We start from the raw sequence: 27871 nt of genomic DNA, 5'->3' as shown, positions 1-27871 counted from the left end.
ATTTTCATTTCGATCCTATAACTGTCTAATGCATTTAGCTCAGCAATAGCACAACAAAATCATGCTCACATTTCCTCTGTAAACAAATACCTACTTAATCACAATATGAAAATGCAAATATTGTGCAAATATTGCCTCACATATTGGTCACATCTCCAAGTCAGTTTAGATATTTACACATATGACTTTTTGCCTAAAAAGTTCCATAGATTTTCCCTTTGTGCAGTATTTTACATTATAGACTCTTATTTCACTTCACTGACAGTTAAGCAGGGTCAAAGAGAGCTCTGTAAAGGCTTGATCTCAGGAAGCGTGGGTATGAGTCCTTTTCCATTAAACCAAATACTATTTTCTGCGCTTCATCAAAACAGGTGGCTATAGGCTCTGCAATATTTTGGTGTATTATCTCCCGTGTTTTCTGGTCAATGTTGATCTATAGAGAAAATGAAGCAGAAACAACAACATATAAAAAATGAATACACACTTAGACTGGTTCTTGGGTATGTATTAGTGATATTAGGACCTCTTTTGGAGCTTCAACTTGAATGTAGCGCTTGAAGATCCGTCTTGCTCGGGATGACATCCTGTACGATGATTTGATCTTTTTGTAGTCTTCACACACCAACCAGAACTCAATGTTTTCGTCGCTGTACTCAGACTTTAGGAAGGCCTGGAAGATTTTCAGCCCATCTAGGTAACAGAAAGTGCTGGTTTAGGCATAAATCATTTGAATGTGTTGCACAATCACTTTGTATAAGATTAACTTACATTTGGATGCTAGAAGTTTTTCTAGTGAATGTGACCACTGGGACAGCTCCTCAGAACAAAGCCTGGAACAAGTTTAATAAAGCTTTCATTAGTTTCTTTCCAAACTTAACAAGATGGCAAAGCAATTTGTAGAGCACATTAGAAAGGTGTAGACTTTGTAATAACAGCCCTACACCTTAATTGACCTTAATATGTAATATGACTTTATTCATAATGAACTCATAGTTTATTAAGAATGATCACTTAACTGCTCAATGAAAGGGCTAGGATTAGTTAGGGTATTCATTAAGTAGTTACTATGTCTGAATCATTCTTAACTAAGTAGTTGTTCTTTCTGAATGAAGTCTTTGTTCATACTTTATTAAGGCTGTTTATTAAGTGGCTTTTACTTTGTGTACAAACTATGCTCAGTAACACTTTGTAATAGCTACAAAGTTAAATCTATCAACTGGACAAAAAAAGTTGTAGGAGTAAAGACGTTTTGCTGCTTGTTCAAGCTGCTTCTTCAGTTTTGGTCAGATTGCAGCTGGACAGTGCCTTATATCTGTCTCAAGGGAGGAGCTACGTACACTGAAACTGTAAACAGCTATTGTTTACAGTTTCAGCCGTAATGGTCTTCATTCAACCTTTAATGGCCCTACTGGCTCACTCTATTATTCTCTTTGATTCCTTTGTTTGCTTTGGGTCTGATGGTGGAATTATAAATTGGGGACAGGTGACGTCTCAGGCCCCCATTCCTGTTCATGGAAGGATTGCCTTACCTAGCAAAAATAGGTTCTTTAACTCCCCTCTCAAACCATTTCTTTTCTCTGGATAAAATCTGTACCTCACTATCTTCAAAGGAGTGGTCAGTGTCTTTGAGATGGAGATGGAGATGTACAGCAGACTGGCGTCCAGAGGAGCTCTTGCGTCGGTGTTGGTACATTCTCATATTGAGTGGCTGTTTACTATGTATATTACTATGTACACTAAGTAATTCAAAGAGGTTGACAGAAAATGACTGGTGCATTAAAGGCATATTTAAAATAGCAATGATAAATTACATGCTAGAAAATAAAAATTCAAATTATACTACAATGGAAAGAGAAGAGTGCAGACAAAATGGATTCAAAGTCAGAACTCAGAGTACAAGTCTGTCTCAAAACATCAGGAAGCAAATAAAGTCACGTAAGCTGCCCCTGATAATTTGTACAAAAATGATTACCTGTCTTTCTTCATCTTTCTGTCAAAAATCTGTGCCTCCCAAACAGGACGGATACTGGAGCTGGACATGGCTTCAGTGGTGTGCCCAGCACCAAACGTCTATCTGTGCAAGTGCCAACGCAACTTATATATGCAGAAACTGAAATGAAGTCGGTATGCGGTGTCATGGTATCATTTTAAGCTAACCACAGAAAAAGAGGAAGTTGTGCTGACGTATGCGCCGTGTGCATTTGTTTAGATGTCAAAATGCAAATAGGTCAGTGGAGTTTTTGCTTTAAGTCAATGTTAAATATTTCTAATTTTGTATTTAACAGTGAAATTCATAAGTTAAGCTTTCTTAAACAGTTTAGGAAACAACTGCTCTAGACAGCCCTAGACAGAGTAGACTAGCAGCAAGACATTTTCTGGTTTAGGAAATTACTACAAAGTTTCTACTTGATTCTTTATTTTAAGTAGCAAGTAAGTATTTTCAACCAAAAGTAACATGAGAACATCAAAGCTACCAGATTTCCACTACATTATGTTTTTGTGTGTTTCTTCTCTTCCACAACAGAAAACATCATTGATCTGAGAAACGATCACATATTATAATCGTCTGTAAACAGGGGTCACTTGCGTTCAATAGCATCAATAACTTCCATTCATAAACTCTGGGGCACTGTAGCTGTTTGAACCACACAAAGGTGAATTTAACGTGCCGTCAGTCACCAGAGGAAGCTGTGGTGGAGTAGTTTGTACTTGCAATAACCAATCAAACACAAACAGTCCTGTACAGTCAGCAGCAGTCGCATGCACACTATGTAAAAGGAAGTAAGGGCTATTTTATTACTTTGAATTTCATTTGAATAAAACATTATGCTCTATGTGAGTCTTTGCTCTCATCCAGATTTGAATACAGTGAAACTGCTGGAAGATGAAAATACCATCTGGACACCCTTTTCTGGGAATAAACTGTAGGCCTATATAATAAGACATATGTAGTTGCTATATACTTTTTAAACTCAGTTTGAAAAATGATGCTTGAGAAAATAAAAACAATGGTTCCTTGTTGGGCTTTTAGTCTGTTGCAGTTGCAGAGTTCCCACTTTAATGCCTTTCTGTACTGTAAAAAGGAGATACAATCACATCCGAACCTGGGTTGCCAGTGCCCTAACCCGTTTATATACAACACATGCCAGTATTTCATTGTTCCTCTCAGTTTCAATGCTGAAATCATTGAAACTAGCAACCCAAAAGAGGTTGCTGCTGTCTGATTGGATAGGATTGGGATAGTCCAAATTATAATATTTAACCAAGGTGGGTCTTGTGTCCAATGTTTTTGTAAATCAACATTGCAAGCAGTAAAAACAATATTTGATTTGAACATATTTACCACATATCTGGGAATGCAGGTAGGTCATGTTTATGAAATTTCAACAACAGATTCTACAAACCCCTCTATAACTATTCCAGACAATGTTTGACTGGCGAATGACCTCTGCTGCCATTCATTTGCATGACATTCAAAAAGAACCACACCCATTGAGTTACTTTGACAATAATGACAACATGACGCATGCTTAATAATACACTCATTTATTTAATAATTTGTAAAATATTCATTTTTCAGAGATATAGTAGAACTTATAATTATAGTCTTCAATCCAAGGTGTAGATAATACTTTACAAATAGAAAAGATATTTTATAGGGGGCATAATTATACAGTACAACATACAAATTACATTGAAGTGTTTGAGGTGTCTGTCTACTGAGTTACACTACATCGAGTTGTATGGCATAAACCTGTTATCCACACTAAAATGAAAGGGTGCTACAGCAGAATAGGCGAAGACAGAAGTACAACAAAACATCGTGCTGACTGTTAGTATTTAGCCGGGTCTCGTTTGAAACAGTCACCTGGATTCATTTCTCCTCAGCAATCCCTGATAGATGTCAGATTTGAGGAAACGTGGGTAGCAATCCCGGGCCATCAGACTGTACACCAGTTTTTGAGCTGTGTCAAATGAATTCAAGGTGGGCTGTGAGATGGTTTTGCCTATGCTTTCCCTGGTGCCCCAATCTATGTTGATCTGAAATGAGAACAATCATGATTAATTTGACTGAAAGATTAAAAATATATATTACGTAGTTATCTTACCTGTCGGGGCGCTTCTGTCTGCACAAACTCTGAGTAAATCCGGTTGGCTGAGGATATCATTTCTGGTGTTGATTTAATTTTTTTGTAATCCTCACATGCGAGCCAAAACAGTATATTCTCCTCACTGTACTCCGACTTCAGAAACTGTTGGAAAGCTATCTGTCCAGCTATGAAGCAAACGCAATCATCTTGAAAAGTAATGTTTGTAATATTTAGTTTGTATTCTGGTGTGCTTATTTCTTACCTTTACAGCCCAAAACCTTGTCAACTGACTCACTCCAACTCTCAACATCTTCCAGTGGATCCTTGGGAAAGCAACACAATCTGCCCTTGAAAAGACCAGTAGTATCACTAGCTCAGTTCCTCAACATAACAAGACCACAAGAAAAAACTACACCAAGCCAATCACACTATGGTTTTAATAGTCTATTTGAGTACTTTTCGCCCATTTACTGATACGATAGTGCAATGTTAACTTACAGTGAACTCCTTTGAGAAATTCCACATGGCTGCTCAAAATGGTAAAGGGCCCAATAATCAAAGATGTAGAAACTCACTTTATCGCCATGTTCGCGTTCCTCTATGAAGAGAGAAGGACTGTAAGATCCCGCCAGTCTGAAGATGGAGTTGTGATTGTTTGGAAATGAGTCGGAGTCAAGTGACAGGACAAATCTTAATCAGCCCCTCCAGCCCTCCCCAACATTGATGGAATATATGGAAATCTTTATGCAAAGGCCTGCAGGGCATCCTCCCAACCCTGACACACCCAAAAAGGTAAGCGTGCAGTGATTTGAGCTGACCTCACCTGATATACAGAGGTCTAACTTTGTTTAGTTTATATACTAATACCCCAGCTTCTTTGGGCCTATAGCGGGCCGCATCCTGCCCAATGGCCCATTACAGAACAACACTACACAGACAGTCACTCTCCTATTTAGTCACTAGGTTCATTTTCACATTCACTGAGCATCCTCTGCTTACAGCAAGAAGTTCCAGAGTTTGATTCCCTGGTCAGATGTGGCTTTAAGAGTTTGCATGTTTAACCATGTCTGGATGGGTTTCCTCTGGTTTCCACCATCAACCCAAAATGAATGTAACCTTTGAGCTAGGTACAACCAAAACAACGCGTCACAATGCTGAATCAAGGTCTGAAGTTTGGTCCCCAAGCATTGCCCCCTCTGCTCACAACTGGTTAAAGCGCTCGATGGATGGGTCAAATGCAAAGAACACACAGGGGCAATATACAATGGTCCCATGGTTTAAGAGTGCACACAAGAGTGTTAAGAGTGCATACTTCACAGTTACTATCGCTAGTACAGATGCCTCTCTTTTTGAGCCTGTCTATATATTTAATGGTAAATCTTTTCTAGGTAAAGTGCATCAACATTACATAGATCAGAAGAACGATTGATGTTGAGTTGTTGCACAAGACCAATCCTTCTTCAATACAGTAATATGCAAACTCCACACCAAGTGTCTTTGATCAGTTTAGGACTTGAACTCAGGACCTTGTTGCTTAACCTCTGCACCACGATGATGTTTTTTTTAAATTAACAACAAGTTTTGTTGTTGTTCTGTTCCTGGGGTTAGGATAAGCTATTAGTATAAAAGAGAAATGTATCATGAGTTTTACATGAAGCAAAACATCTCAAAGTATCCACCACAGCCAGTGAACTGATTGTGCTAGTGCCAGTTCTAGATTAGCTAAATAAAGGTTAGGTTCAATATTTGGCGAAAAGCATATGCCCAATGTGAACTGTAGAGGAGGTAAATTATTTGATGTAAGTTTGTTACAAATTGCTTCACAAAATAGCAAAGGTTCTCCACAGAGGAGTAGATAAGTCTTCTTGTCTCTTCTCCAGAACACTTCCACATTCCAGATTAGTCAGAATGCACTGACAATTATACAACAATTTCAATGAAAACAAGACACATTTAATAAATGACTTAAATAGTATTTGGATAAAGACTTTATTTAGTGCATGTGTTTCATGCACATGCATTCACAAGGTTTAAAAATCAACAAGGATAGTCTCCAGAAAAGTTCAAAGCACAACTCTATTCTTTTGATTCATAACATCCTTTATAGATGAGATATTCAGCTCTTGATACATCGGCAGACGTAGATTTGAGGGTTTGGTGGGTAGAACTTTCTGACACTATCAGAGTGTGTAAAGTGACTTCTCACAGACTTCTCATCGTTATGGATGAGGCTTAAAGTCCTGTTTTTACTGCATTCATGTTCCAGAGCAGCCAATGTAAATGATGACAGGTGATGGAAAACACCCAGGCTTGCCCTTTTGCATGCACAGACACACCACACTCAACTATTTGTTTTTCCAAGGAGGCACTGCAGGCCAAGACGCACTCTGGCAGCATCCATCATCTGTCTGTGTGTATTAAATATGTTTGATTCTCTGCTTAGAGAGTAATTACAAAAAGAGTTCATTTAAAACGTGGGAAAGCATTTGTATTGTGTCTTACTTAGCACTTTCTCAAACAATTTCTTGGACATTGTGCTGTCCAGCTGAAGTTCTTTCATTAAACACCGGATGGTGCCATTGTTCCCTACCCTCTATATAAACAGTGGCGCCTTACTATGGAGAAGATACAGTGCACATCCAGACTCAAATCAAAGAGCTTTTACTTCAGGGGCCATTCTCTCACCAAAATCCTTCAAAGCTTTTCAAAGCTTTCGAAGCTTTGTGTGGGCAGCTTTCTTCATCTATAGTGGCCTACCTCATTTTACTGTATAGAACTTCAATCTTGTCAGTCCAATTTAAAAACATAACATCTGAATTCTAAAACAGCAACTCTGATTACAAAAAATATCATTGCATATTGTTGTTTAAAGTCATTATAGTCCCCCAAGCAATCTGTTTCCCTAATACCTTTGTTTCTACCCCCTGAGGTCATACAAAACACCTTAAACGTACAATTTAAGGTATTTAAATTCAAACATTTTCAGTCACTGTTGTTTGAAAGTTGAGGATATATATCTGTTCACAAAACATCACTGCTTTTGGATTGGGGCCTGGGGTCTTTATTGATTCATAAGCAAAGCGAACATTATGCAGGTGTTTTTGTGCAGAATGACTGTAATGTGGGCTTTAAGATAATATGCATATAGTGATAATGATCTCTGGTGAGGTAAACCAGATCCTACTGTATACATGCATTACAATACTTCTTCATTTGCATTATACAGAGGCAGAGCGTATGATGAGTAGATTTTCCTGCAGGGGAAATCTATACACTTTAATGAATAAGAGAAAAGGGGGTCTGCACCATGATTTCTTCTGGTATAATAATGACGGTCTGGTTTGTTACATTTAGTGTGAGTGATTCAGACTAATGAATGGCACTAAAGCTTCATTAGAATTAGTTTGAGCACAAAGCAGTTGTTATATGGTTTACACAGCACAATGTGATGTATGTGCATGTTACTACTACAGGGAATACTGTACACTTGAAATGCCACGTCATTGTTGTGGCTGAATGAAAAAAAATGCCCGAGTGTGATAACAGTTTATATGGTTCAGTTAAATTCAAAGCTAAGGGAAAGATACATAACATAATATAATTTAAATAATACAAAACAGCTAGGGTTTTTCATGAAAGAAACAAAGAGACAAACAGGACTGCAACAATAGAATAACCCAATCTGTTCATTTGATGGTCAATATATACACAGAGAGAGGTGAAGTGTGATTAAAAACAGAATAACCACACTTTTCATCTATGGAAAAAAAAAAAGTAAAACAATTCATAATGCATTTGATATTAATGGAGCACCATGTAACTTTTCGACTCAGGGTTTGCTACTTTCTAGGCAAAGCAATATAATCTCCAGGGAAAAAACAGGTAGAGGACAATCCATCAGAAAAGTTACATGGTATAATGACAATAAATGTTTCGAAGTGCACTAACACAACCCTTGATAAATGCGATATTGTGCAGTATTATGACCGAGCATGTGCTTTAGAATGTCTCCAATGCTTTCTCAAGAGCTTATGCCACTACTGCTTTATGCCACAGTTTGTTACTTTGTTTGATTTTCTAACTTTCTGTTGGTTAACTCAACAATAATAAGCCCTGCGAGGCGACTGCTGTTGTGGTTTTGCACTATACATAAAGCTGAAAGTTATGCCATGAACAGGAAGGTGTTAAATTAAAGCCCTGATGTTGAGGCATTTTGGTGACCCTTTGAATTCTGTGTCTACTGTGTCTTAGCTTTTCCAGAGTGTGGTTGTATTTTGGCACACTTCCTGGGTCATGTGTTAGTGAACAGTGAGATAATCCACTTAGAGCCTGCAGTTACAAACACTTGTGATTCTACCAGGCCGAGGGTCCAGACGTGGCCTCAGCTCTCTCATTGAACACACAAGACCGTGACCTCCGGCGGAACACTGGAGCCCCGGGGCCCTTCCTCCGAGTCAGATGCAGATAAAGGTCAGAGTGCAGGAATCTGGGGTACGAGTCCTTTTGCATCAGGCTGTACACTTTCTTCTGAGCAGCGTCGAAGCAGCTCTTTGTGGGCTCAGAGATGCTCTGCTCGATAGCCATTTTGGTGCTGTAGTCGATGTTTACCTGAAGGGGAATAGAAAACAAATTAGGAAATCAATAAGCCTCCAGCAACATAAAACATAATTGTGACAAAAGACAACAAACTTAAAATATATATTTAGAAGCAAAAACATCTTAACAAGACAAATGTCTGTCCAGTCCTCTTTCTTTGCTGGTTAAACTAATCTCACCACAACTAATAAATATAGCGTCAGAACAAATCTAGTGCTGTTGCTATCATACTCAAAGAAGTGGGTAGTATTTCAAAGATAGCTGAAAAGATAAACAATGAAGCAGCAATCAGATTCAGAAATGCCTAAACTGATTTTTATGTTTCATGAAAAGACACAAATGGGATTAACAATGCATCTTTGTTGAGTTTGTCATGACACAGTTCAGTAATATTTATTTGTCATTTAGACTAAACCACAGATAAAGTCACATACACAGCCTACATACATGAAACTGAAACTGTGTTGCACAAATAGGAAAATGCCACGCCACATGAGATGTGCAAGTCAATTGTACACCTAAATATGAGAGTTCAATTCCCTTTACCTCTTTTGGAGCTTCTGACTCGATAAATACTGTGTAGATATATTTGGCTTTGGACAGCAGCTTTGTCTCTGAGTCAATGGTCTTGTAATCCTCACACGCCAACCAGAACTCCATGTTTTCCTCGCTGAACTCTGACCTGAGGAACTGAGAGAAGATTTCCACTCCATCTGGAGCAGAATGACAAGACAGGTTTTTAAAATGTGCACAGTGACATGGTAACAAGAATTTTTTTTTTTTTTTTCCTTTATACATTATACATAGAAGTAATCTTAGGCCAGAAGAGACATGCTTTAAGTGAAGTTTGTACTGGGTTTGTTTCTGTACTGGGTTTGTTTCTCCATGTTCCAGTTAGGGTCAACGTGAATCTGATTATTTATATCATTATTTAAAAATATTGGTACATAAATACACCATACTCGTCTAATCCTTTTTATAATTCTAGACTATTTTTATGTAATTATAGCACACTTTCCATTGCCCTGTTTTTTTCTTAAATGAGGACACTCCAAAGTCTTGCAGAGTAACTCTTAAGTGCAGCTCTCGGAGACTATGAGGAAGTCGCCTAGTTTCTCTTTTACTCACTCGGCAACAGCAAACACAAAAATGTGAAGTGAAACCCAGACAACTTTTAGCACAATTTATCTTATCTCTAAAGCAAATCATTCAGATGCGAAATGCACAGAAATGATCTCGACACAACCAATATACTGCGTTAATCTAACCTGAGTCCTTCATAACTTCTTCAAAGCAGTCACTCCATTTCAAAGCGGCTTCTGCTGAGATGCTGAAAAAAAGTCAGAGATAAGGTCAACTCCATTCTAAGCATGCAGTTATAATGTTTCGGCATTTACTTCAATATGAGATCCAGATCTCTATTTAAGTGTGAGCTGACTCATGGACTCAAGTACAGCAAGGTTAGATATGAATAAAAAACTAGACACTATACAAAATGAATGGATCTTACTTTCTGGATGGTGTATTGGTTTTCTTATGAGGACTGACATTCTCGTGAGAGCCGGACTTGGTGAGGAAAAGGCTGAGTCTGCTCTTTCGCTCCTTGTCTTTATGTCTGCAAGAAAAATGCATTGAGCGCTGTCTTCACCAAATGATACAAAAAATACACACATACACAGTTCTAATTAAATCTTTAAACACTATTGTCATATGCAATTCTTCAAACTATCAAGTATTTACACATTAGCATTAGTTGTAGTATATTTGAATAAGCTAGAATACAGCAGCACTTAGGTTCAAGCATTCTTTGAAACAGATCACAGATGTTTTGAGATGTTTTAACAATGGTAAAAACAGCAGTGTAAGTGTAAATGCAGTGTATGGGAAAAAAACAAAACAAAAAAACAACAAACTCTAAACAAAAAATACAATAATACTAACCTGCCACACTCTTCCTTCATTGTCACTGGCAGAAAGTCTTGTGGCCGAAGCGTTTTGAAATAGGCTTCCTCCTTCGGGGCCATGTAGTTGAATTGAGGAAATAGAAAAAGTAGTGTCTCCATGCTGATTTCAGTCTCTGGGTTGAATGACTCTCTATAGGCCACAAATAGGGCACTTTTTATAAACACAGCATGCGTCTGATTTCCTTTACCTTTACTTCCTGTATGTAACATGTGGGTTAGCACTCGCTTCAGTGACAGAAACCCCCTCACCACTGAATATCCGGTTAAAAAATGAAAATCTACTGTTTATTGTTTGGTTATGTTCAGGGTTAGAAACATAACGAGGTCAGCACTATCTTATATTGAGTCAATGACTATAACATCCGCACTAAAGATCTCATCTCATCATTATACAAACAGGGGAAAAAGGATGTGGCAAAGACAAAGTCGAAAGAGAAAATTTTAAAGATTGAAGATTTGTTTTAAAATACACCAGTTAATCTAAAAATCTATTTATTAAAGGACATGTATCACCAGGAGTTTTTCATCAAATTTCTCTTTGGTAATCTAAAAACACAGAAATAATCACATTTTATAATCTGGCCCTGATTGCTCATCTGATTTTTTCTTGCCATGTAAATGTACCCACAGTAGGGCTTACATAAAACAAATGAAAAACAAACTAGTCCACTTTTGCAGCCTCCGTGCGGCCAGGCTCTGCAGATTTCGAGGATGAAAAAGTAATGAATAATAAAAGTGTGTCCAGGCCCAGCTCGATCACAGCACCAGCACTTTAATGGACAAAGACAAACTCAGCACGACACCGATGGAGCCTGGGGGAATAAGGTCCCATAAGGAAACAAATGGAGACAAGTGAGGCCTCAGTGACTGACACTGAGGTCCAGGCCAGTTTCAGTGCAGCTTTGGGCAGCTTTATTTCAAATTTCATAAACATGCTAACAGAAGTATCTGTGTCCCCAGATACAAGGTTGACTTGTTCAGTTCACATATTGCTTTTACTGAATTGTATTGCTGATTTATTCTTAAAAACACATTATGGCTAAATCATGGCTAATACTTTCATTTGGTATTTTAGTTCTCATGCCAAATCAAGTCAAATATCTAATCAAAAAACAGAATGAGCCAGAACCAAGTTTAGCGCCCCACATGTATGACTTCTAATTACCTCTGTGCACAACGTTAGCTGGCTGGTCCCAATCAGAGGGACAGTCAGCTCGACTATTCCTGGTGTAATGTCATGTCTATGAGGTTTATGCAGAGTCGAGATAGAATCACTAAATCCTGACAGATCAGGCAGTGAATAGGGAGATGCAAGTGGATGTCACATGTTAAAAACTTTACACATGTGAGGAAAACTTCACCAGAACAGTCTTCTGTGTTTACAAAGGTACGTCTTTGTGTGTCAATGCCAATGCTAACTTCAATTAAAACAGTAAATGTAACATAACAACAAAACTAAATTTGTTGTAAGGACGACCCAATTATTTTTAGGTGTAGATTATTTCAGTCAATGACATTATTTTAATATTTATGAACGTCCGAAATGAACATTAACATCAGCTGCGACACATAAAGATGTGCCTTTGTAAATACAGAAGAGTCCTCCGGTGAAGTTACTCAGACATGAATGAATCAATAAAAAATACAACTTTGGGTTAGCTAATTTTTATTTTATTTATTTTATTTAACCTTTATTTAACCAGGAAAGTCCCATTGAGATTACTAATCTCTTTTTCAAGGGAGTCCCGGTCAAGACAGCAGGACAGTTACATTACACACACACATTTCAACACATCACAAAATAGATTCTTAAAAGCAATTACAAATCATAGACTTAATTTCCAAACCTTTCAACATAGATTTAAACTGAACTATTGAAGTCAGTTCTTGTAATTTCAAGACTTTTTGTAAATTATTCCATGTTGAAGGCGCGGAATATTCAAATGCCACTTTACCAGTCTCTGTGCGGACACTTGGGACAGAAAGAAGCTGCAGTTTTGTGATTGCAGAGCATAATGTCCATCTGTTTTATGTTGAATATACGTACATAGATATGGAGGGAGCAGACCCATAATCCCTTTGTAAATGAACATGTACCAGTGACTTGCGAGTGTCCAGTGCTGCCCGACCAACACGTGTGTACAGTTCACAGTGGTGTGTCCGCGGCTTACAGTTTGTGATAAATCGCAGAGAGGCATGATGGTAAACGGAGTCTGCTGATGAGGGAACACCTTTATAATATGATGAAAAGTGATGTTAAGTTTTTACATAGCCTGTCCCCTTTAATCCTACAGGGCTATCAAGACAAGTTGAAAAGTTATTGGTTTGTAGTGATAAAAGTAATGCTATAAGGCAGAGACCAGGCTACAATATCAATGTAAGAGTGCAGCTATAGCAATAGTGTAAAAGAAAATGTTATGAAGGATCATGTTTGGAAAAAGAATACATTTGTGGTGCATGGCTAACATTGACACACACAAAAAAATCTTAACACACAAATGCTGAACAACAGGTGCATAAAAAATTCAAAACTAATTGACTTTGTCCAAATGAAGGCCTATGCTGTGATCAGAGTTGCAGTCTAATGGCCCTTCAGGTAAACAGCAAAGTGCACAATCACTAAACCAAATGTAATAGCCGTCATTTAACTCGGCTGTATGTATTTGCTTTCTGTCAACACACCAAATGAGAGAAGCTGCTAAATCAATACTCTCCCACCGAGCCAGGACCACTACTGCCAGTATGCAAGCCACCATTAGCTGTTTTCATTAGATCAATTAAATATTATATTCCCCAATTACCACTTCAATTATCCCCTTCTTCAACTGTCCCCCTAACAAACAAAACTGTAAACTTTGGATCAAAAGCTGTTACAAATAGATAGTTGAAGATTTATGTGGAGGTGGGAGATGGGACAAAAATTGATAATATTGCTATAGTTGCTTTGGAGAAGTTGGAATAATTAAAATATAAACCTTAACTATAGTGTTAATAATTAAAACTTGTAAATATAACCATAACCAAAGCTGACAAAAAATAAATTGATCAGAAACTCCAAACAAGGGTATAAAAGTTATATCTCTGCACTTCTCTGGTTAATTTTAAAGACATGTTTTGTGCTAGACTTAAACCTCAACAAAGTCTGAATAAAGATAAGAAATAATTGAATTTTTTAATACATTTTTTTCGTATTATTTATTATGAAATTAAAAACTACACATATTCTTTTCAATCAATATCACTATGTACATGTACAGGCCACTACATGTTGCAAGTTGTATTTTCTAATGCAGAAAGACCTAATTTAGTCTGTTCTGAGCTTGCATTATCAATAGTGGCATCTGATGTAAAGAATCTTGCGTGGCCATAATAGGAAGTGGGCTACAATACTGCTGACCGTCTGCAGCCTGTAACTTCCTGTGACATTTAAATGCAACTTGAATAACTGTGCATAGAATAATGGCATTTGTTTAGGATAAATTACTACCAATCCTCCATTGTTGTATGAACCAAACCCTGATGCAAATAAAATAATAAAAATATGGGGAGAAATCTGGGTGCATTTTAAAACTCATTGTTCTGCTTCTCAGTGGGATTGCTTTAATCTTTAAATGGGACTTTCTTTTGGTGAAATAGAGATTTTAGAAAGAAGGAGGCTGGCCCTATGGAGACAAACAGATGGTTGATGCTGGTGTGTCAAACCAGGACGTCCAACTTTTATTTATTTTTACATTTTTCCAGCATAAATATTTAATTATAATACATCAGAATGGAAAAGTAATATACTTGGATGATGTTTAATGTTGTGTAACTGAGCAGCAAAATAAAAAAAACAGCTAAAAGTCATTATGTTAATATGCCTTTTATAGCCGGAGCAGGGTTAGCTGGCCATTGGTGCTGCAGCCCAGAATAGCCTGTTGTAGTGTGTTGGTTTGTGCTGCAGGCATGTGCAGATGGTGTCTCGGTGTTAATGGTTAACACTCGAGTCCCTGAGTGAAAACACAACTTCATTGAAAATTGAAACCCAAGGTGAATTACAGTCTTTAATAATGTGCCTTTTCAAACACAAACTCGTCCTTGATCTCCCAGTTATATTGATGTGGCACAGCTGAATATTGAAATACTCTTTTTAATAGAAAGAATGTCTTAATAAATTTGTCTCAAAAGCTAAAAATAAGGTTCAAATAGGTCAGTGTGACAGAATGTGAGGAAAAGGACAGCACAAAGACAAAGGCAACTTGAGGTTACCAGAAATGATGTGCATTAAACTCTCTCTCTGAGCAGTGTGACCCCATCAGCACCGCATGACAGGCAAGTTGTCTTTCATGGACAAAAATAGCCAAATTATTTTGTGTGTAGTTTGCTTTTTCACACTGGCTTAGAGTTGCTGGATACATTAAAGTAGAAGTGGATAATACACACTAATCAGCCTCAAGGCAGCTGTGGCTACAGAGGTTAGCTTCAGAGTGAATAAGGATTCTACAGCAAATGTAATTTGCATTATTACTATAAACCAAGTCCATCTTGGGTTTCATAGTTTAAACAGAAAAAATAGAAATAATGTAAAACACAGTCTAGTTTCAAAAGAAACAGGCTGTGTTTACAGTAAATGTCTTGAGAAGTGCAAACTTATTCTCTCAGCCATCAGTGGCAGTCGTTCAGGCGTGGGATCTCCCTCAGTCTGCAGGTTTGACGAGAAGGTTTTGCGGTTACAGGAAACCGCCGTACTCTGATGTACCAGTGCGACAGAAGAGAGATGCCTGTGGACTGGTGAGATCACTTCCTGTTTCAGAGAGGCAGGTGTTCCCTGTTACAGTCACAGACATTCAAATGAATTCTGTTGAAACCTGAGCCGTCTGGCTCCATAGAAATCAAGTTGAGGTACAATTCCAAAACAATTGTGTATGTTGTCATCATTCAACACTGCCAAGAAAAGGAAAAATAATTTCAATTGTAAAATGATGTTTATGACCTTAACTAGCCAAGTTATTGTTCAAAGGGATCCTAACATGTAACAGTTAAAAACAGGACCTGTGTGGAATTGGTGAATTTGAGCATATCTCCATACCACTCTGCCACATAACATTTAAAACATATATTTGTACAGCCAATCAATTTTGTGCCAAAAGAAGATTGTTTTGGTTGCTGCGTGCTGCTTCTCTGTGCTGATTGAGTGATGTGCTGCTAAAGAGGCCAGGACAAACTTCTTTATCATAGACTTTCAGAGTCTCTGCAGTAATCAGGTCCACATGCCAATAGTGATGGATTTGAAGGCGCAGTGGGCAGTCTGGACAACGTGCACATACAAAGCAGAATACATGCCCCATTTTCAGTGATCAATAAGCTTTTAGCACTGAAAAGGGAGGGCACCTGTGGACCTTCGTCTGTATAATGGCATCAACGTTTTCAATTGATGTATGAGAAAATACACAGATTAGGTAACAGCCCTTCCTGTTGGATTTTGTGTTTTCTGTCTGCTCTTCAGCCTCCTATGTCATGTGGTCATTTCTCTGCTGTTATGGAAGTTTAAATACACAAATGCACTGAAATGCACTGCAGCTTATATAGTGTTCTTTGGGGGAGGCTGAGGCTTATGGTGTTATTTGAGTATGTACAAAAGCCTGTTATCAGCAGGACCAGGACCATCAGACATACAAGAGTGAATGTGTCAATGCTATACTTTTACTGTAAAACATTCCTGCTAATGTTTTATCTAAAATCATCTACTTATGTTGAAAACCAATGTTGTGAAGGCTGTTTTTTAATTTCACATCTGGTGAGTTGGTCAGAGCGGCTTCCAGAGAAACAAAAATGAGTACAAGGCTCAGTGTGATTAGATTGAACTTTTGGTGTGAAGAGCTTCTCTGCACAGTGCGGCTTTATTCTGTCTCATAGACTGTGTGTTTGTTCAGCCATGATTATTTTAATCACAGCCCGAGATAGACTTCATTATAATCTGATGTGCATTAATATCAGAGCATCATTTAATGATGTGTAGCCTGTTTCATGGCCAAATGTTAGATTTGTTGACAGGTTGTTTGTGCTTAAAAAACAAACCATAATTAGACCAAAATTAAGTTTAGTTTTTGGCTCAAAAAATAAAAGGCCTGCAGTCAACATTTTGATTACTCTAGCATATCTGACATCTCTTCCATGTCCTCTGTCATCTTCCTCCACCGCCACTCTGAACAGCTCTCATCACCACTGACGACATCTTTGTGTGTGAGGCCCTGCAGATTGATGAGCGGAACCAAAGCTGCTCTGCTTCAGGTCAGGGTGTTGGCTGAATACAGCCAGAGGAGTCTTAGTAGTCGTCTTCTGGATGTTTTTTTTTTTTTTTCAGCTATGGGTCCCTGTGTTTCTTGTAACAGTTTATCAACCCTGAGGTCCCTCTGGGGTCCCTCTGAAGTCCCTCTAGAGTCTCTCTGAGGTCTCTCGGAAATCCCTCGGATGTCCCTCTGGGGTCCCTCTGAGGACCCTTTGAGGTCCCTCTGGGGTCTAACAAAAGGGTTTAAAAATGTGAGTATGAACATGAAAGTTTGGCACTGTTCAGTATCTTTGTGATCAGACGTCACAAGAGCCTTTAATTAAAGCCTAAAAATGACATTATGTGTGTGATGCATTTGCTCCCCACAGTGTCAAAGGTCAGAGGTCATGTAGCTGATTCAGAATCACACTCAAGGACAAAGCCGAAGTTGTCGCCATTTTCGGACTTAGTCAGATTTAAAAGCTTTTACTGCCTAATTTAAAACACAAATGTTGTTGCCTGGGACACAGAGTACACACTTCTCAAACACCTTATGGAAATGTGAGTGTGTTCACTGGCGTATCTCCCTGAGTTTATATGGATTCTTATGGCTGCTTAAAAGAGCAAAGATTAAATGAAAACATATCACAGGAGTGAAAAACTGCAGATTTCTGCAGAATCAATGAGCAAAGCACTAAATTCTGTTGGTCTGTTAATTTGATTCAAAATGATGGGTGACCAATGAGGTCCCTCGTGTCACTGAAATAAACAAATCTGATCGCACGATCATGTTTGGGCCTCACTTCAGACGTGACAACATTCTACACTTGCCAGACAAAAGATGTTTCCTTTAGAAAATCAATTGATTTGTCACAAAATACAAAAAGATTCATGTCTCAAAGAAATATGACTTTTAGGGCAACTTTGGCGGACTTTGGTTATTTATCTATTTATTTTCAATCAGCCTTTATGACTGATCCAAATCTAGAGCCATGTGCGCTCGGTTCCAGTGCCAATACTTAACAGAGATTATTGTTAAAACCACAAATGATATTCATATCACTGCTTGCAGACATCAAATATGATTCTATATGCTTAAACAAAGACAGAAAACTTCTTAAACAAAATATCTAAATGTCAACTGTACAAACTGCAACAGTAAAGATGAATAAGTATTCAAGAGCACATCTGTGTACCCCAAATTTTGACACCTCTGGATTCACCTCAGCCAACTTCTCACCTCCGATTGTTCTCGCAAAAACTAATGAAAGTGAATACAGATCTGTTAAACACATTGCACCAATTATAAGTGTGTTATTAAACAGCTTTTATCTGAGAAATCTGTCTGTCTGGAAGAGCACAAAACAAGAGGAGGCTCCATTAATATGCCGTACAGATATGGCCATGCAATTTTCAGATGGAATCAGACTAACACATAGTTTTTCCTTTGTTGTTGTGCAGCTAAATGGGGATATGAAGAGTCTGTTATGTCCCACAGGAGGGATAGGACACACAAGCAAGGACAAGACTTTGGAATAATAATGTGATTACTCTCAACATTTCTAAAGAAGATTCTTGGGGTTTCACAGATTTCATTATCATTGTACTAATGATAAAAGTAAAAGTAATAATATTTGAACTGCCTCATTATATTTGTACATTATTGTCCCCTGTAGTGGAAATGGCCATTGTGTTTGGACCACCTCTGGTACCTCAGTTCTCCAGACCTTGAGCAGGATCTTGGTCAGGACATCTGGAGGATTGGCCCGCTGGACGTAACAGAATATGTCTCTCCACAATAGACTCACACAACGCAGGAATCAAACCTGTGACCTTACAGAGACGTGAGAGCCACTCAGCCACTACACCACCTTCTTAAACTTTTTATGAAAGTGGGTATAAAGACATTCGTTTAATTAAATATTTAGTTGAATTGGTCTTAAGTACCAACTCACCTGTCAAAATAAATTGCTCTTTTGTTGCCGTGTCAAAACCACCTACAGTTTTTTCAGTTCAAATTGGTCGTCTGAGTCTCATTAGCGTGTTTCTGATGAATACAAAGTGTGGGGCTGCGTGCTGGAGTTGACCTGTGGTAGTTTAGTTCTTCATTAGGATCATCAAAGCTTTATTTACTGCTATGGCCTGATTCTAGTATATGAGAAGAAAGCATTTTTTTATATTTAGAAAGATCAAACTAACTGTGTCCTGTTTACAGTGTAATTAAATCTGAAGGCAAAACCTAAACACAGCTTTCTTCAAATAGAAACACATTTAATGAGTATGCTGTGAGAGACCTAATGTATTAGGTATAATTAGCATTACAGTACGATGGAAACATGCACTAACCTTTGATTATAAACAGTGTCCGTGGTATGTTATTTTTGTGTCCTTGCAATCTGTCGCTACTGGCTCCATCTGATGGAAAATGGATAAAACAAACCATCTGGCTAAGTCTGGTGTCACAGAGTAACCTCAACAGATGAATAGAATTCTAAACAAGTCAACGTCTACACAGCATGCGCCGAGGAAACATTTATGTTTTGAGCTGTTTCTATACAATGATCATAACCGAGTTACAGGTGAATTGCTGACCTCAGAACAGAGCTAACAGAGATGTATAGAGCTGCAGCAATTACTCAGAAAAATCATGACTATTAATTGTATTCGTTATCTGGACAATATCTAAAATGTCATGAGACCTTACCTGACAGACACATACAAATATTCTCTCTCTAGAAGACTTCAATCAGGATGTTTCAAATATTTCTGGTTACAAACGCACAATAGAAATAATCCACAAATCCACAAAACAAAAACATAATCCCTGACTAGTCGACTACTAAAATAATTGTTATACTTACAGCCATGTTTTTGTTACAGACTTAATATTAAGACACAGAGACAAAAAAGAGCTATATCCCACAGTTTTACACATAACAATTGATTTGACTTTTTAATTTGATCACAATAACATTGCCTTTGAGAGGTAACTAAAGCTATGATCTTCTTTTGACAGTACACACTGTGATTGGTTGTCCTCATGGTAACATTGCCAACTACCGATGGTTTTAGTCTTCTTGCTAAAGCAGAACTAAGCAACATTTTACCTCATTAAATATCTTTGTAAGCCCCTGTCGTGGTTAAATATGTTTTTGTGGGGTGTTTGAAGCTTTTGTTGTCTCCCCCTGCTGTCTCTGTGCGGAAAACCACCCTTGCAAAACTAGTGACCTGAAGAGAATCCTCCTGCAAAACCCTGGCTTGTTTTTATATTTGGCAATGTTATATGTGTAATTATCCTGCCTTATTTCAATAAAAAATGACAAAGTAAAGCTCATAAAGGAGCTACAGAGGGAGCTTTATTGCTGACAGTGACCATATGTGTCTTATGCACCTTCTGGAAGTTACCGTGGGCACTGCCATCATCAGTCGGGTTCAGAGTACAACATCGTTTTTTTTAAAGCCGTGTTGGTGCACATGAAGACTGAACATTTTACACGCATTAACATATTTATATCACATTTTCGCGGTAAACTTTTCTCAAATTCTCCGTTTAAATGAACGGGATTAACCGGAAGTACCCAAACAAAGAGGCAAAAGTGGGCGAGGTGGAAGAAGGTCAATATACTCCTGTTTTGTCGCTGCTGTGTGGTCACTTTGTTGCCGGCTCTGTGGCTGACAACCATATCCCCTTTTTATGCTGAACAGGCGGCTGCGGTGGCTCAACACTTTTGCTTTGCACTTAGCCAGCATTTAATTATATTTTTAGTATGTGTGTGTAATTGTTTATTTTTGCACCATTTAGCGAGTAACAGAAGCTACTGTGAGTGTATTTTCCAGGTAAATTTCCTTGAGGTGTTATCCTATTTTGATCCATACCACTACTCTACTACTGTACTTATGTGTGCAATATCATTTTAAATTACAGTACTCTTACATCAGAACAGTTTTTGGCTACTCTACCCTCTGATTCAAAGCAGCACTTGTCTTTATCTTATGCAGACTATGTAGATCACTTGCCGTAAACCCTTGGCTTTCCATATCATCTCCCCCCCGGTGGAAGAGATGCTGTTTTGCCCTAATTAACCCACTTAGACGCTATCCTAGGTCAAGATTAAACGGTATCTCTCATTCAGTGCCAGGCGGGGCTCATTTGTCTTCAGGGCACGAGGCTGTCTATGTTTTAAGTCAAGGGTAAAGAGAGCAGCACTGGAAGGTATTAGGCCAAACAGGACAGGAGCGCACTGGACGAACGCGTATGAATTGATGGCTCTCACGTTCGCTTCCAGTTTCTTGGCCTTTGTTTCGTTGTCTCGGAATGAACGATGGTGTTGAGTGGCATTATGAATGACTTTCAATAAGAAAAATGCTATCTCAAACAACAGGAAATTAGATAGGTACAGCTTTCTTCTCCCATTTCTATGTGGTGTATTCAAGTGCCACCACTGGGGACCTGGGCTGCTAATATTCATGGGATTAACTCCGAGTGCGACAAAGGACACACTTGCTTTCCCACACTCCACGCGTAAGAACTAATTAACATAGACGAAAAACACTATTTTTCCAATTCAAAATCCAAAATGCATGTTATTCCGATGAAAAGACTCACAGAAAACCGCTCATCTTGAAAATGTCTTGTTGTGTCTTTTCCAATGATTTTTTTTCCCCTTCTTTTTTGGCAACGTGAATCAGTTAGTACTTGAAACTGCATCCCAGTCAAGCTCTCGGGTAATGAATAAGTCATTTAGGTGTTTGCAATCTCAAGCAGGATTAGATCAATTACAACAGATCTTCAAAACACGGTCGTATCAGTAAGTGACATGAGAAGAGAGGCCGATCAATAGTTTAGAGTAAAAATCTGCTCTTTGTTCCTTCTGACAGCCGAGAAACAAGAAGAAACAAACATGAGGTCATTAACGTTACCAAGGGTTTGTTAGAATAATTAGCTTTTCATATTAAAGGCGTGGGTAAACTGAGCCAGCTGCCATTTGACCATTGATTTGAACTAATTTAAGTGCTATTGCTTGTTTTTTTGTCAGTCTATAAGGAAAAGGGCTGTTAACAAAACGAGATTTGGATAACATACTAATTTCTATGGCACTTAAGTGGGATGAGAATAAATACAGCAACTTTCTCATCAACATTTCGAATATTTTTTGATACACAAAACTAAAATCATGGCTATGTGTAAATGGGACCAAAACACACAACCAAATTATTCACAGAAGTGGTAAGTTAAGATGCTTTGTGACTCAAGAGATCAGAGAAATGTGAAACTTCTGCCAGAGTATTTTTTAATAAAAGCTAAGATTTTACAAAACGCAAAGTTAAAAAAATACAAATAAAGCAGTATTCTTGTGAAGAGCTTAAAGTGATGTACAAAAGACACAAGGGAACAATAGAAAACTGTTCATAGTGTGTTCTGTTTGGACAAAGATTCACTCAACAATCAGGTTAATCATCAGTCATTTTCAGTTAGACTTAAATTTACAAAACTATGGCACTATTCTCATAATGTAGACACAGCACAGTGAAGTTTGCATAGATTCCACTAAAATGAACAGCTTCTCTGCCAGTTTACCTGTCATTTGGTGCAATGATATATTCAAAAGCAAAAACTATCTACAGAACAATGTTGTAAAACAGACCAGAGCAAAGCCTTAAGACGATTTACAAAAGAATTCAAGTACACAGTGTTTTTCTATTAGCAATAAAGTAAAGTACACTATACATGTTTCTCTTTCCTGCTCTTATTTGAAGATATGAAGGATGCGTCTAATTTCTATAAGTGAATCTATTTGTGGCTTTCAGTTTTCTGATTTGAGGACTTTTGACCTTTCAAAAGATTGCATATTTTGTTGTCTATTGCTATGGCAACAGTCCTAATTTTGTCATCACTTTACGCCATTATTAAACAGCTACTAAGAGTGTGAACATGACCTATTTAATCTGCTTGACCTAATGGTTCTCATAACAATTTTCTTACACAAGAGACAAATTGCTGTATTTTGTGTTGAGTTGAAAATAATTGTATTTATTTGGTTGGAGTCTCCAAGGACTGAATAAATCTGGAAATATAGTTAATTGCTATTTTTCTGATAAATTTGCAATGCCAATTAGAATAACATTTTTCAAAGTTCACGTGTTAAACATATCCAAGTGTTAACATTTGAGTGAAGATTGAAACATGCAGTGGTAATGCAAGAATCTCATTTCAAAATATGTTCGATCGTTGTGCAGGTTTTACAGGAGCGTACAGACATTTATTATATTATTTTGCTGTTTGCAAAGAAAAAGAAACATGTAGGTAAATAACTGCAGTCTTTACCATTTACTAATTGTGGTCATTCAAACCAGATCTTTATTTTGCTGCACCAAAACAATATACTTGTGTAGTTATATTTTCAGTCATCCTTAGTGTCTGATGCAGCAACGTCTGAAGCAACAACACAGCATTTCTGTCCAAATAATAACAACTTCTGTTTTTCCTTTTGTCTGTCAAAGAAGTTGGACTTTGGAGTTGGATCTTGTTGAAGAAAAAAAGTTTCTGTGTATGCTTAAGGCCAAATTGTTGTCATGGTGATCTCTGACGCAGGAGAATCTTTCCATCATTGAAATCTTTGAAAAGCTTTATGTTGGAACGTGGAGATATTGAAAATGACAATCGCCAAAAGGTGAGACAAGCAGCAAACATTTGGATGGAAAAAGGGCACGTAGTTTGTAGGTTTCAAACTTGTGCCTTTGACATCAAAAGTCATTGCTTGCCTGTCATTGCCAAAAATCTGTATGCTAGATTGTAGATTTCTTTCCTCGCCAGAAAACCTTTGAGCTATTTTAAACAAATCAAGTGATGCAAGTCTATTTTTCATATGCTAAAAGTGTTGCAGTAGTATACTCCTTCTGAAGTCGAGGCGGGGGACCTGGTCTCAGTTGACACGATTGTTTCAGCATCACAGGCTGAAGTAAATATTCACTGACCTGCATCACACTCCAGTCCTAAGCGCTGCATTTGCACATCTGTCGCTGCCTCCGTCATAACAAAGAGGCCAACCCCCAAACTGCTTCAAAGAAAAGCCATGTTAACGTTGGAGAAATAAGGGGATAAGCAGAGGAGCTGTTTGGGATTCAAGGGGCAGAGCGGAGGACGGTGCCAAGACAACAAACATGTCTGTGACTGACACTAGTCTACCCCAGCTGGGAATAACACTCAGCTTTATTCACTGTTAAATAAAGAACAGAGGTGAACTGCAAGAGCCTCATGTAAGTTTGTGTGGTCTTTAAACACAAACATATTTTCACAGTGCAAGGACGCTGTTAGGTTGCTTTAACTATAAGTATTTAAAGGATGTTCCACAGTTGGGCATTTTAAACAAAAAAGCTTTACTGCAAAAAAAACCCAAAAAAACAACAATATTCTTGCTGTGACTAGGCTCGCTTCTCCACAAGTCTGACCTATAACTTAACCTCAACTCCTTGTCTCTGTGGAAATAGGTTTAATCCCAAACTGTGGAACATTCCAGGCAAAGAAATAACATCTTCATAGCGACAGGCAGGTATGAACCCTTCACCAGAAAAGTTAGTCAAACAAAATGTCATGTGTTAAAGACTTATCAGGAGACTAAATTGGAGGCTTGCTGCTCCTACAAGGTAAATAATTATTGCTTTCATTGCAGTAATTCTTCACAAGTACCTGTTTCTTTTATAAACTGTTTAAGTGTCTCCAACATGACAAAACAAGCTCAACAAGCTCAAAGTACAAATGAGTACAGCTTTTTCTGTCTTAAGGGCACATTTCAACTTGAAATGGATGACACATTTTCACGGTACAAGGACAAGAATTGAAAAAATAAAAAAATAAAAATCTGATATCTGTGTAAAGAGCAAGGTGTATACTGCCAGACTTTGATGTTGTTTTCAGCCTGACAGCATGTCCTTTAGCCTCATTTATAAAAGAGAAGTGGCCAGAGAGGAGATTTTATCCTTTGGTAGATAATAAATACGGGGTAAACTTGGAGAAAAACACAAGATGCCAGTCAAGATTTTATGTATAAACCAGGAAGTTTTAAGGATTCTTCAAGGTTCTTCTCTCACTCACTCTACATTCCTTCTTCAAGGTTATTCCAAAAGCAGATTGCCTCTACAAATTTCATAATAATTTTCTATACTCATAGTGGGATTATTTTTGCGCAAAGTTCCTCTATACACCTGTGACATCTTATTTCTTGGCGGGTGAGTGACATCAAAGAAATACATGTACATGTTAGGAATGGGCTGCCAGATGTGAAAAATAACAAGACTTACTATTAAAAATAAGACTACTAAAAATACATGTAAAGTAGAAGTAGCCTGACAGGCCTTATGGCGCTGATACAGCTGAGAGCTGTATTTAATGTACAGAGATTTTGCAGTATTTGTAATATTAGTTTCCTTTTGTATCTGCTTTTATAAATCCCAACATCTGCCTCACCAACAAAAGAAATGAGAGTTTGAGCTTTTACCTGACACAAAATCTTTAGTTAAGTCTAGCTACGGTAGTGTCTACAGTACACTCCCTTGTCTCAGTAGAGACAGATTTTTGTCTGCTGTTATAATCTGTGACACTTTCACATTATTTGATATTTTCAACATTTTAAATGGTAGTACTCATCTAAACGAAGAACACACTGGTCCACTCAACAAAGGGCTGCACTGTGTCACGATGGCTCTACAACGCAACTGAATTCTACATGCAAGATGTTTTTTTTGGTTTTTAATCAGAAACAGGTTGAAGTACGCAGCAGTTGGCGTATATGTAGGTATAGGTGAAAATGAGATTTTTCTGAGAACGGGCTCATGCTGTTACACCTCTGCTCAGAGAAAGCACTGGAGACAAAGACTCCACACTCTTTTAAAACTTCAGTGACTAATATGGCTGCCTTGTATATTTTTTGTATCCTGTTCTTTTTTTAGCTATGGATTGGGTGATATTTGTGTTTGAAATAAAGAATAAATAAAATAACATAAAATACAAGAGAATACAGTTACTTAAACATGCAAAAAAAAAAGCCCAAAAAATACTTTGAGGTGGTTAACTAAAAGGGTTATTATAATCAGATTGAAACAAAGTCAGGGAATTCAGTCATGTCTGGTTATGATGACATACTTTTACTTTTTATTCTTTAAGTACATTTTTAAAGTGGTACTTTAATACTTTTAATACTTTTTAAGTTTTTTCATGTGACACTTTTCCTTACAAACTTCTCCCACCACTGCTCATGCATGACGGAAGATTGGGATAAATAGGCCGCCCAACACTAATACCCAACTGTGATTCAGCGCAACTAAAGATGTGTCTGTTTAAATAGTGGCTGTCTTCTCCTGTAACCCCAGGCCACTATGCTGCATTATCACGACGTTTTGGTTGACACATATGAGTGTAATTAATAGCCCCATTTCTGCCATCAACAGAACCCGGGTCAGCGTGCGGCACATGTTCACAGAGCGGCCCCTCCTCCACTCTACAGAAGGAACATGGGAATAATGAGATGTCATCTGATAATGGCCACGCTACCGATGAACCAGCCCTGTAATGGACTTATAATTACTCCTTGTGTGTAGTGATGGTGCTGATGTCTGCAGAGAGGCTAGATAATGACCTGCCTCTACAAAGCCCCTTTACATCAGTGTGCATCAAGCCAAGGCCACAGCATAGATAAGAGAGCCAGCTCAGTGCAAATAAATAGCAGAGGTACTCAAAATCTCAACATCTTAAAGGAATCTTTATATACAGCAATAAGTTGAGTGTAAAGTAGACAGTAGTGTTACTCAAAACTACTCCCACATGTGACCAGACATATACTGTGCTTGAGTCTGCTCTATAGCTATAATCTATGACACCCATGGTTGTGGATTGTTACACTATAATTTGCACATTTTAAATCGCAATATTCATCTTAAACGACTTCCCTGATGTCCTGCGTCCTGAAAACGGCGGTGCCCAATGGAAGCAGATGTCGCAGTAAACGTCATCACAACAAAGAGACTTTTTTATTTGTACCAAAATGACTACACAATGCTGCCGAATCCTACACGTATCATTAATTAAGAAAATAAAATTGAAGAACGGAGAAACTTCAGAGCAGTGGGCACATGCTGGTGATGGTGATTGATTGGCAATATGGCGTCTTGAAAATAAGTGATTATAAATTGCTCAAACGTGCACAAATCGCTCCAAAAACAACTCCAACTGGGTGAATGAGAAGTGGAAACAACTATAACATGATTAAAAGCTCTGAAAAGTTGATTTGGCATAATAGGTCTGCTTTAAGTTAATGCCACATAAACAGCTACATAAAAGCACTTTCAGAGAACAAGAGTTACTCAGTCCTGCTTCTAAAATGGTTCAATTCTTATTTTGTCAATTATCTATGAGCTGGATAAACTTGACATTTTGCATGTTATTCTTTATTATATCAAATCAGACTTAACAAGTCAAAATGAAGTTTACTGGATGTGTGAGCCATATAAATTGTATGAGGGACTAACTTTGTTTATGGCAAATTCAAAACAAAAGTAACAAATGCACTCATAATTCGAATAAAATAACAAGCTATCTGCTATGAAAATGAGCAGCCCCTCTTATCTAAAGCATTGTGCACTGTCCCGGAGAACAAAATAAACAATAGATAACGTTCACAAGTTTAATTTAATTATAATTTTGTTATCTTACTTTCAACCATTGCAGACTGCATTAAGTGTGCTTGAGCGTAACTATTTTAAATTGTGAAAAACCTTGTACTTTTGATTGGAGTAAATAAACACACAAAATATAAAAGCAAAAATAATGGTTCTAGTTTAGCTGTCGTGATAATTATGCTCGGTGATTTGTCGTCTGTGTAATTCTTCAGTCATCCAGGTCTGATCCGTAGTAAAAGCCAAAGGTAAATTTGTCAACTGGACAAAATGTAGGAGTGAAGACATTTCACTGCTGATCCAAG

General features: G+C 37.8%; 3 protein-coding genes across 4 annotated transcripts; all 3 read right to left on the bottom strand.

Moving 5' to 3' along the window:
- Positions 1-35: 35 nt before the first annotated feature.
- LOC117385844 (regulator of G-protein signaling 13-like) lies at positions 36-2068 on the bottom strand. Its single transcript, XM_033983189.2, has 4 exons — positions 1973-2068; positions 769-830; positions 524-690; positions 36-433 (listed from the first exon to the last, which is right to left on the bottom strand). The coding sequence occupies exons 1-4, from the start codon at positions 2038-2040 to the stop codon at positions 266-268; spliced, it is 465 nt and encodes a 154-aa protein (XP_033839080.1). The 5' UTR covers positions 2041-2068; the 3' UTR covers positions 36-265.
- Positions 2069-3556: 1488 nt separating this feature from the next.
- Positions 3557-4807, bottom strand: rgs1 (regulator of G protein signaling 1). Of its 2 annotated transcripts, none has more exons than XM_033983190.2 (4): positions 4590-4807; positions 4354-4438; positions 4110-4276; positions 3557-4041 (listed from the first exon to the last, which is right to left on the bottom strand). In XM_033983190.2, the coding sequence occupies exons 1-4, from the start codon at positions 4614-4616 to the stop codon at positions 3865-3867; spliced, it is 456 nt and encodes a 151-aa protein (XP_033839081.1). In that variant the 5' UTR covers positions 4617-4807; the 3' UTR covers positions 3557-3864. The 2 variants fall into 2 exon arrangements, with proteins under 2 accessions (XP_033839081.1, XP_033839082.1); XM_033983191.2 differs by having other exon boundaries at positions 4354-4433; positions 4667-4798.
- A 2335-nt stretch (positions 4808-7142) lies between these two features.
- On the bottom strand, positions 7143-10850 carry rgs18 (regulator of G protein signaling 18). The gene is made up of 5 exons (XM_033983188.2): positions 10629-10850; positions 10198-10302; positions 9956-10017; positions 9234-9400; positions 7143-8699 (listed from the first exon to the last, which is right to left on the bottom strand). The coding sequence occupies exons 1-5, from the start codon at positions 10748-10750 to the stop codon at positions 8445-8447; spliced, it is 711 nt and encodes a 236-aa protein (XP_033839079.2). The 5' UTR covers positions 10751-10850; the 3' UTR covers positions 7143-8444.
- Between the last annotated feature and the right edge of the window lie 17021 nt (positions 10851-27871).

The sequence above is a fragment of the Periophthalmus magnuspinnatus genome, chromosome 17 (assembly GCF_009829125.3).
Source record: "Periophthalmus magnuspinnatus isolate fPerMag1 chromosome 17, fPerMag1.2.pri, whole genome shotgun sequence".
Taxonomy (NCBI): domain Eukaryota; kingdom Metazoa; phylum Chordata; class Actinopteri; order Gobiiformes; family Gobiidae; genus Periophthalmus; species Periophthalmus magnuspinnatus.
The sequence above is the reverse complement of the archived record's forward strand: the minus strand, read 5'-3'. Positions and strand labels throughout refer to the sequence as shown.

Excerpts from the sequence above, each read along its gene's own strand:
- rgs18 (XM_033983188.2), bottom strand. The coding sequence starts at position 10,750 with ATGGAGACACTACTTTTTCTATTTCCTCAATTCAACTACATGGCCCCG. Across the intron at positions 10,018-10,197 it reads ACCAATACACCATCCAGAAA|CATCTCAGCAGAAGCCGCTT; the intron begins GTAAGATCCATT and ends ACTTTTTTTCAG. Across the intron at positions 9,401-9,955 it reads AGAAGTTATGAAGGACTCAG|ATGGAGTGGAAATCTTCTCT; the intron begins GTTAGATTAACG and ends ATTCTGCTCCAG.
- LOC117385844 (XM_033983189.2), bottom strand. The coding sequence starts at position 2,040 with ATGTCCAGCTCCAGTATCCGTCCTGTTTGGGAGGCACAGATTTTTGAC. Across the intron at positions 831-1,972 it reads AGAAAGATGAAGAAAGACAG|GCTTTGTTCTGAGGAGCTGT; the intron begins GTAATCATTTTT and ends AACTTGTTCCAG. Across the intron at positions 691-768 it reads AAAACTTCTAGCATCCAAAT|ATGGGCTGAAAATCTTCCAG; the intron begins GTAAGTTAATCT and ends TCTGTTACCTAG.
- rgs1 (XM_033983190.2), bottom strand. The coding sequence starts at position 4,616 with ATGTGGAATTTCTCAAAGGAGTTCACT. Across the intron at positions 4,439-4,589 it reads ATTTCTCAAAGGAGTTCACT|GGCAGATTGTGTTGCTTTCC; the intron begins GTAAGTTAACAT and ends GGTCTTTTCAAG. Across the intron at positions 4,042-4,109 it reads AGACAGAAGCGCCCCGACAG|ATCAACATAGATTGGGGCAC; the intron begins GTAAGATAACTA and ends TTCTCATTTCAG.